This window comes from Eimeria acervulina, genomic scaffold (genome assembly GCF_000499425.1).
Source record: "Eimeria acervulina Houghton genomic scaffold, Eah_scaff1096, whole genome shotgun sequence".
Lineage (NCBI taxonomy): Eukaryota > Apicomplexa > Conoidasida > Eucoccidiorida > Eimeriidae > Eimeria > Eimeria acervulina.
In genome coordinates this window covers 1-10101 of record NW_013549427.1, presented here as the reverse complement: position 1 = coordinate 10101, position 10101 = coordinate 1, and the positions used below count along the sequence as shown (strand labels likewise).

General features: G+C 50.0%; 2 protein-coding genes across 2 annotated transcripts; both read right to left on the bottom strand.

Annotated features, from left to right (window-relative positions):
- Positions 1–577: 577 nt before the first annotated feature.
- On the bottom strand, positions 578–4338 carry EAH_00055410 (hypothetical protein, conserved; the record flags this gene model as incomplete). The annotated part of the gene is made up of 8 exons (XM_013393879.1): positions 578–961; positions 1180–1267; positions 1452–1987; positions 2199–2623; positions 3126–3432; positions 3537–3716; positions 3910–3967; positions 4256–4338. The coding sequence occupies 8 exons, from the start codon at positions 4336–4338 to the stop codon at positions 578–580; spliced, it is 2061 nt and encodes a 686-aa protein (XP_013249333.1).
- Positions 4339–6660: 2322 nt separating this feature from the next.
- Positions 6661–9814, bottom strand: EAH_00055400 (3-oxoacyl-[acyl-carrier-protein] synthase, putative; the record flags this gene model as incomplete). The annotated part of the gene is made up of 7 exons (XM_013393878.1): positions 6661–6735; positions 6963–7109; positions 7589–7679; positions 7954–8118; positions 8460–8635; positions 9118–9234; positions 9660–9814. Coding segments are annotated over 7 exons (926 nt in total), but the record flags the coding sequence as incomplete, so codon positions are not given.
- Positions 9815–10101: the final 287 nt, after the last annotated feature.

The window sequence follows — 10101 nt, the reverse complement described above, 5'->3', positions numbered from 1 at the left end:
GCCTTGAGCGGTAAGGCGAGCTGGAGTTTACATGAGTCGTTTAGCTTGTGTGAAGTGCGTTGCGCCGTAAAGCGATTAACATGCATATGCAAGATTGCACGCGCCTTACGACGGTAGGAAAATGCATGCGTTAATCTATGGAAAAGCACAATATGTACTGCGCCCTCATCACTTCCTGCCTCCCACGTAGTATGGAGCCAGGGGCTATGCCGAGAGCTGAAATTATGTTGCAAGGTACAAAAAGTGCGTCAGGTTACTCGACTGGCTGGTAGTTCCCGCGCACACCTTGCGTAGGGGCATGCAGAGATGACAACGGACACACAAGAAAGCCGGATAAAATCCATTAAAGCCGAAGAAGGGAAACGAAATGGATTGCAGATTTACAGCGGCAGAATGGCTTTGGAGCGTTGCAAAGCGGAGGTGGTACGAGACGCTCCTACAAAACTGGAATACCTGCACTGGTATCACCGTTCCACGGATTGGGTTAGAACGTAAAAGAACAAAAAAAGTCGAGTTTCAAAGTGGGGTTTTTTCCACTACCGTGGCAAGTGGAAATGGCCCAAAAATTTTCACAGGCTTATCGCCGGTAACAGTACTTTTTGAAGCTGAAGTACAACTGCATGATACCGCGGTCAAATACGTTGCGAAACCCTCTGAATCGTTCTAAATGCCATTCGCGATTCAAAACCTTGAATGCGACATCTTCATAGGGTGGACCTGCATGGAAGCGCACGATGATAGTGTCTGGAGTATCCGACGGCTCGAGAGTCCACGTTGGGGTCTTTGTCTTGTCGATTAAATCCGGGTAGAAGATGTTGAACTTGTACCCCTGCACGATCTTTGGGGGAGGGTTGTCGTGATCGTAGTGCGTCTGGTTGTACTTGTTCCAAAAATAGCACGTACGCACACGATTGAAAAAACGTGGTTTTCTGGGTCGGTATTTCTCCTCCCACCCGTAGTGCTGCGCGCATCAACAAGCGACGCCGAAGCTCCCGTTGGCATTCATCACAAGTCACATCACGCCAACAGAAAATGCACTTTTGCAATAACAATGGTGTCCACAACGCAGGCGCAGGCGCACAGATGCAGCATTTGTATTGTATTTGTCTTCAGGGCCTGCACAATGGCCGCCCGGGTTTCCTAGCACAGCGATGAAGTAAAATTCTATTTCTTAAGTACCTGTTTCAGCTTCATTTCAGATGAGTCTGCAAGGACCTCTTCGTCCGGACTTGCATTTTTCTGTTCCTTGCGCACGAAATCCTCGTACCTGGAGGTGCAGAAACAAAAGCATTATTAGGACGATCGGTAGGATGTAAAGGTGCATTTAAACACATCGAATAACTCATTGACTGGCAAGAAGAGCTGTGCTGAAAATAGTCCACTGGCCGCTTGCGCTTTAGAGAGGCACAATCAGCTGCATGAAATGCACATCTGCGAAGCGCGTTGCTTACGTCACGATCTTCGCTGCAGGATCTAAGATCTCCTCGTCGTCTTCCTCCTCCGGTGTATTTTTCTCCTTGTCTAGACCCAGCTGAATCAGCCGCCTTTCGCGTTCGCGATGCTTGGCGATCTTCCGTTCAGCCATTCGCTGTTCAAGTTCCTCGTCAGGGTGCAAGATGTTGGTTTCCATGCGGAATTCATCAAAGGGGTACAAGAGAGGTGAATAGGGGCCCCTGGGTTTGGGAGCCTCTGCCTCATCTTCGTACGGTTCAAGTTCTGGCGAGTAGCTCCCGTCCGCCCCAGGGTTTATCTCCTTCTCCACGACGCGCGCCATACGTTTCGCCTGTTCCTGTATTTGCTGCACTTTCTGTTGCTGACGTGCCTCTTCTTCTGTCGCCAACAACAAGTCGTCTGTCAGCCCTGCTTCCTCCGCACGCGCCTTCAGCTGCTCCGCCTCCGCCGCTGCCCGTTCGCACTTCAGCTGATGGTCCAGCTCTGCTGCCTTCTGCTGAATCCGTTGATGGTACATCAAGCAGATCGCCCTCGCCTGCACACAGCAGCATCATTTACCCGAATGCACTCATGCATGCATGCAGATACAGTACCCTGACATGGGAGAACCGCAATATGCGACGGAGAAGAAATAACTGCTCCTTCATTCAACATGAGTGTGAGAAGAACCATGAAAAACTCGGAATCGCGTCAGAAGCGCGCGCATGCTGGGGTCCCAACAATTTTGCTTCGAGTGTGCTGATTACCCTGAACAAGGGGATCTTCTGGAGAATTGCTTCCCAGTAAGCTGAGTCTACATCTTCTTCGGTTTCAAGTTTGATCTTGATGCTTTCTTTGAGCGCGTCGAGTTCTTCGGGTGTCTTTCCGCTGAGAATTGCTGTAATATCCGAGGCGACGCCCACGGCAATGCCGGATTCTGTGTCTCGCACATCTCCTACTGAAGTGTTGTTGGCTAGAATGGCTGCTGCTTGTGCTGCAGCATCTGCAGAGGAGTTTTTGCGGAGTTCCTCAAGCACCTTTTTCTTCCGCTCTGCCTTTTCTAGAGCGTCTTTCGTCAACACCAGCAACGCCTGCCAGAAGTCCTGGTAGTCTTTATCCACTGCAGTCGTATCCACCCCGATATGCAGCTTCACGTCCGACAGCATTTCCTCTATCATTGGCACTGTCATTGCTGCAGCAGCAAATGCAGCAAACACGCAAGAAGCAAGCAGACCTTCAAGACAAGAACTATCCTTTTTTATTTTCATTATTTTGGACAGCTTAGCACCGGTTCACAAACAATCTAAACACAAACACAAAACCTCTGCTTATCTTGATGCCGCGTTCCATTTAAATTCAAAACAAACTTGTGAATAAATTGCAGTGAGGTGCCATTCAGCAAATGTACGTCGTTTTTCATCTACAAATATTCAACTGTAACACATTCTACTTATATAACAGCATGAGACTTTGGAAATAAAGACAATACTACCCATACGCCAAACGTGAGGGCTAAATGCAAGCGAACAAACCAAAGCAACACTGTCGGCCAGCTGCAGTGTACAAACATCCCCAGGCCTGCTTGCAGCTCTTCAAAAGATTGGAGCTAATTCAGTTCAGAGATCCGGCATTCCCTCACTACCCACCGCAATTGGTGCTCTGTACCGACACACTGTAGTGTACAGACAGCTCACGTTCTTTGTTGAAGGAGTCAAACACTTCATGAGGAGGGACCGGAAGTACAGATACTTTTTCGAATTTTTCTCCATTGAGCATGCGCAGCCCTTTGACGATAAAGTCGATGGGTTGTTCTCTGTTTTGTTCTGCCCTAATTTCCGTCTTCCTTAAGTGCATTTGCCTGTGAAATACTTCTTCTTTTTCAAAGTAGTCCTGGAAGTGCTCCCTCTCCTTCTCGCGCTGTAGCTCCTCTCGCTGCGCCTGCATCAGCTGCTCTTCTGCTTCACGTTCTTCTCTGCGTTTCTTAACGCTCTTGATTTCTTGCTGCATGCAGCAGCAGCACTCCACAGCACTTGTTTTCGTTAGAGCACTTACAAGTGTAGGTCATCCACGGTGGGCGGTGCTGTTGAGATGTACAGACAGCTCACCACTTTGCTGACGGATGTCGTCAGTAGCGCGTTGACAGTTGTCGCATGTTTCTTTCCTGCTGCTTGCAGCAGCAAATTCTTCTTCTTCCACACGAAGGGCTCAGCCAGCAAACGATCACCAAACGGGTTGTTGTCGTTGCTGTAGCCGAAGTGTTCACTTAGCAGCTTCTTCCTCTCCGCCTGCACCACACAGACCGCAAACACCAGCCAACCCTAAACCCTAAACCCAACTATCTATCACCTTAGACGAGGAAAGAGGACCCCTCCTCCCTCCCTCCGTCTCCGCCTTTACAGCGTCCAAAACCCTAAAGCCTAAAGCCTAAACTCGCAATATACGCTGCCATCTACCATACATAATTGCATAAATACCTACGCGCAGCTCTTGCACTGTCACAGGCCTTGCAGGTCGTGCGGCAGACGCCATTGTTGCCCTGAACGCAGCAGCAGCGCTGTAAGTTTCAAGCACGATTAAAGCCCCAACGCATGCATATACACATGCATGCATGCATAGAAAACAGAAAGAGGAGAAAATGCAGCATAGACGCACCCATACTTCCCCCGTTGATTCGAAGCACTACCGTGGCCTCCATCGCTTTTGTTGCCCTGAACGCAGCAGCAGCGCTGTAAGTTTCAAGCACGATTAAAGCCCCAACGCATGCATATACACATGCATGCATGCATAGAAAACAGAAAGAGGAGAAAATGCAGCATAGACGCACCCATACTTCCCCCGTTGATTCGAAGCACTACCGTGGCCTCCATCGCTTTCGCTTGAGGTGCTGCCGCGGCGCCTCTTCCCCATTTTTGCTGCTCTTCACCGCCTCCCTAGATAAGTTGAATAATTAAACAATGTAATTGAACAAATTTCAACAAAAGCCGCCTCTCAAGCCCCAAACACCCACTGCTGCTGCCTCGCCGGTTGGTTTGCTCGCAGCAACCGCCGCGTCTGCAGGCGACGCCGCCTGAAAACTTGGATGAAAATCCCTTTTAATTCAAAAAAAGCAAACAAAAGATGCTAAACCTTAAGCCCTAAACCCTCAACCTGTGAGGGTCCCGCTGGCCCGGCTCATTCGGCCGCCGAGCTTCTCCTAACTGCACCGCCGCTTCTGCTAAGAGGGCAGATTGTGAATACAAATAAAAGTACTTATAAGTTCTAAAACAGTTTAAAAAAAAACAGATCACTGGGCGTCAAGGAAAGCGCAGACGCCTCAGCAGCTGCATTAACAGCAGCAGCAGCTGCTGCTACGCCGGCGCGCTGCATGCATGCGGCGTGCATGCAGACCTTTGGGACTTTCTCCCGTGCAGGGCTCTGTGGGGAGCTGTTAACTGAACCAAACTAATGTTGCTGATGTTGTACTCGGTGGAATTACTGTTGCAGCACCACCCGCGCTCATATGGCAGCCTAGAGGCAAGAGGGCAAAAGCGGCAGCAGCTGCAGCTGCTGCTGCTGCTGCCTTCATAGAAAACAGTACCAAGAGGCTCTTCTACTGCTTAACGGGATGCGCCTCCGAATGAATTACAACGTAACAAGCAGCCAGCCATAGGCCACATGGTGATGCATGCATGCATGCATGCATTCGTGCATCGCCATCTACCTAAGAAAGAGAGTGGCAGCAGTCGCTGTTGCTGCACATGTGGGGCGTACATACACCGCAGATAAAACGGCAGGCCTCTTCGTCTGTGTCTTGCTACTGTTGCTTTTTATAATCACCGCGAGCTGTAGAACAGTCTCCTCATTTGCTTGAAAGGCGTTTGCTAGAGAAGAACGAAAGGGCTGCAGGCCTTAGTACTTTTATTTTGTAGCAAAAGAAACAACGTAGGGGAGCCAACCTCAAACGAGGCGGGGACCTGAACTACTCTATTACCCACAACCGCTATGCCTTTACTACTTTATTACTATGGATATTAACTAGCCGGCATCGTAAGCAATAGCGAGGAATAATCATTTATTATTATTATTCTTATTATTATTACTCTATTTAGTGTTCAAAATGATAAAAGCAGTCGACACTCTCTATTAATGGCTACCATGGCTATACTGTGGTCCGCATGCAAGCAGCGCAGCCCAAGTTTAAGGAAAAGTCATAATTGTAAATGCTCAAGAATTTTAAATGAAGAGCTTCAAAGGGGGCAGCTGCTGCTGCCACGCAACCTCTGCATGTCGGCGATGCACTGTACATACACCGCAGACTACAAATACAAAACTATTCATCTTGCCTTTGAGGCACATCATCATATCATCACTTCTTCGTCATGCAACTGGCTGCCAGCCCCGAACTGCACCCCAGCAGCAAGCAGGCGGCAGCAACTGCTGCCGCAACTGCTGCAGCAGCACTGCAGTGGCAACTGCTACTGGTGCGGCTGAAGCATCTCGCGTGTTTGTCTGCCTCCTGCTGTCTACACATATTTACGTGCAGCAGCAGCACACCGCAGCATTTACATACAACTCTGCTTGGAGAAATACGCCAGCCGGCACTGCCACCACCCCGTCTTTGTGAGCTGCTGCTGCTGTTGCTGCTGCACGAGACAGCAGCAGCAGCAGCAACATCACTCGCTCGCCAAACGGAAGGCCCCAATAGAAGAGGCCCTAAGAAGCCGCTTTCTCTGTGTGTGATGACCACAGCAGTGGCAGCTCACGCGCTGCACACGCTGCAGCTCCAGGTGTCTGTACACCTCAAAAGTTGGTGCACCTACTGAAGGCAGCCAAATAGGGAAATTTCCCCACGGCCTTGCGGCAAAGGCAAATCAAAGAGCACACAGAAACACAACAAATGCGGAAGGGGCCCCCTCTACGAAAGGGGGCCCCTACCCCCCTAGGGCCCTCCCTCTGAGAGGGGCCCCCCTTGGGGCCCCCGCTAATGCGAAGGGGCCCCTTTAGGGTCCCAGTTGTGAGAGGGGCCCCCCGTAGGGGCCCCTCTTGCGAGGATGATAGTGTGGATTGAGATAACAAAGGAGAAGGGACTAGCACATAGACCGAATCATTGGCTGTTTCTGTGCATTAGCAGCAAGTGATTGAAGCGGTTACGTGGCTCTCCTTTTCCTGTCGTTTAAAACAATTCACAAGCTGCTGCATGCTGAATGCTTGCAGGCTGCTGCATCTGCATCTGCATCTGCTGCTGCGGGCTCAAAGCTTTTTGTACTGTGTCAAGACGAGCGCGGCGTTGTGACCGCCGAAACCCAAAGTATCTGTTAGCACAGCCTGCAGCCGTGCAACACCCACACACTCTCCCCAGTTAGAGCTGCTGCTGCTGCTGCTGCCATGTTGTGTTATGTTATTCTTAACAATGCTGGTGCTGTTCGTGCTGCTGGTGCTGGTGCTGGTGCTGTGGCTGCTGCTGCTGATGCTGTTGTGTGCATTATTGTTTATGGGTAATGGGTTTGCGCATGCGTCTTTCTCCTTACCTTGGGTGGCTGCTGCATGCGTACAGCTTTGTTCGGTACATAATTTAAGTCGCACTCGGGATCGGGAGTTGTGTAATTCAAAGTGGGGGGAACATTGCCTGTCTGCAGCACTTTTGCTGCAACGACGGTTTCAATGCCTGCTGTTGCTCCAAGGCAGTGCCCAGTCATTGGCTGCAGCGCAACAAAAGAAATGCTTATCATTTATTTATTTATTTATTTATTTATTTATTTATTGCTGCTGCACCAACGAATACACAGAAACAGCAGCAGAAAATAAGCTGCATGCCGCACGGCGCAAGCATCAACAGCACCAACTCTTATTGCAACATTAGTATTTGCGCTTGCTGCAGCAGCAACAGCACCATCAACACTTATTCCCACAACACCAGCACCCCTTATTTTAGCAGCAGCAGCACTTATTGCAGCAGCAGCAGCATCAGAAGCGTCTGCACATTATTGCGTTTAACTTCACGGCGACGTTCAATGCAGCGACATAAGCTTTCTAGATACCGCAGCAAGACATAAGCTGCTGCTGCAGCAGCAGAATAAGCAGCAAACGGTGCAGCAACAGAAGGGAACGTCGTGTGGGTGCGTCTTTATCTTGCCTTTGTAGATGAGATCAGCAGCTTTCGTGCGTGGTCTCCAAATACTTTTTTAATTGCTTTTGTTTCAATCTTGTCGTTGTAATGTGTTGAAGTGCCGTGGGCATTAATATACCCCACGTCCTCCGGTGCAACCCCACTGCAACCAAACGCACAAACACCCTTAACCGTTTGCTGCTCCCGCTGCTGCTGTTATTGTTGCTGTTGCTGCTATAGGCGCTGCTCCTGCTGCTGTTGCAGTGGCTATGCAAACAGCCTAAAAGGAAAGAGCATATCCGTAGCAAGAATTCATAGTTCAGATGCATCTGCAGCAGCAGCGCCAGCAGCACCATTAATTGCAGCAACGGAACCCTGCACACACGCGTCATCCTGCTGCTGATGCTGCTGCTGCTGTTGCTGCTGCTGCTGCTTACGCATCTTGGAGGGCCAATTCCATGCAGCGAGCAAGCCCATCTCCCTCTGGGGAGGGGGCTGTGATATGATGGGCGTCGCAAGAGGCTCCGTAGCCCGCGAGCTGTCCGTAGACCTGAGCGGCGCCGCGGCGAACTGCATGCTCTTCTGTTTCCAGGACAATCACTCTGTATGAAAAACGCAAACCAGAAGCTCGGAAAGAAACAAATGCAGCAGCAGCAGACAGAGGGCTACGCTGCTGTTGCTACACCTGCTGCAGCAACAGCAGATGCTGCATCTTCAACGGCTGCTTAAACCCAACTCAACAGCAGCAGCAGCTGTACTCCCCCGCAAAGGCTACTGCTGCTGCTGCAGCAGCCTTAAGCGCAGCAGCGAATCATGGCAGCAGCAAAAGCAAACCCGCTCTAGCAAGACCACCGGCCGCAGCAGCAAACTGCGCGAACACCCGCTGCAGCAGAACCCCCAGCAGCAGCAGCAGCAGCAGCAGCAGCGCATGCATTTGGTTTACCCTGCTCCTTCTCCCATAACGAATCCTGATCTATTCTTATCGAAGGGGCGACATGCTTCTTTTGGTCTATCATTAAAGCCCAGGGCCAACGCCTTAAGAGCATTGAACCCAGCAAACGACAGCCGCGTTATTGACGCCTCAGCACCGCCGCACAACACAATATCCGCGTCCCCTGACTGCAGTGTACAGACACCACAACAAACGTTGCTGCTCCTGCTTCTGCTGCTGCTACTGCTGCAGGTGCTGCAGCAGCAGCACAACAAGCCTTCAAGGGAGAATGAGTATAGAGTCATTTACTGGAAGAGGCATCGCCCCATGCAAAAAGACATTTAAAAGAAACCCCCTTTAAATTCAACTTATTGAAATATCAGCAAAGAAAATCGTAATAACAAAATAATCAACAAGCGAATTAATAGAACGGCGCATATATATATATATATATATATATATAGACAGCCTCACGACGGAGTACCCCACAGCAAAGGTATTATGTAAGCCGTTCTAAAGCAGCAGCAGCAGCAGCAGCAGCAGCAGCAGAGAAATCCACTGCAAGCAACGGGGAGACGATCTCCCTGTTCCCATGACAAAAACAAATAAGTCATCAAGCACCACTCTGTAAAAAAGAAAAACAAAAGATATAATTAGATATATGCAATACCTGAAGAAGGCGAAGAGCAGCCCCAATCGCATGCCCTGAGGTGGCGCATGCAGAAACAGCGCCGTGGTTGGGGCCCTTCGCACCGATTTCAATCGCCACTTGAGCAGGTGCAGTGTTCTGCAGCAGCAGCAGCAGAAGCACAAGCAGTAGCAGCACGGGGAAGTGCAGTCCTCGTCAGCAGCAGCTGGTTGTGCAGCAGCAGAAAACTGCCTTCCTTATTAACTTTTTTCGCTGTCTTCGTCTCTGTGTTTGCATGCATACTGCTAAACGCCAATGATTTCTAACAAAAACAAAGACCCCCCAACCAACGTATTCCTGTCTGCTGCTGCTGCTGCTGCAGCTGCAGATCTCAGCCGCAGCAGAGACAGCAGCAGAAGACCCTTCAGGCAGCCAAGGCCCCCGTTTCCTTTCGCTGCTTGCTCTCTAGCAAATCTTTAAAGCAGCAGCTAGCCTCATTTGATCAGCAGCAGCAGCCACAACAGCAGCAACAACAGCAGCAGCAAGAGTAGCAGCAGCAGCAACTGCAGCAACAGCAGGCGTACAGCGATCATAGCGGGGATGAGGTAGGGGGAAACGCGTCTGGGGCCGGAGGTGCGCAGCACATTGTCTTGCTGCTCCATAAACCCTAAACCCCCAATACCGGAGCCAATCACAACCCCAAACCGCTGCATGTCTATACCTTCCATCGAATCAAGGCCTGAACAGCAGCAGCAGCAGCAGCAGCAGCAACAGCAACAGAAGGCACTGCCAGTATGAGGAGATAGAGCAAGCCAAGGGGTTTAAAGGGCTCATGACGGCCTCATAAGACTTATTGAAGTACAAGAAGATATATTAATATATTTCACGCTTAATTAAGCTTTATTAGGGTATATTAGGGTTTAGAAAGGTTTACAGAAATATCTCAAAGTTAATGAAAGCTTATCAGCGTATGATGGGGCTTCCTAGGGTTTGATGAGGAGTAAGAAAAACACGAGGGTAGATTAG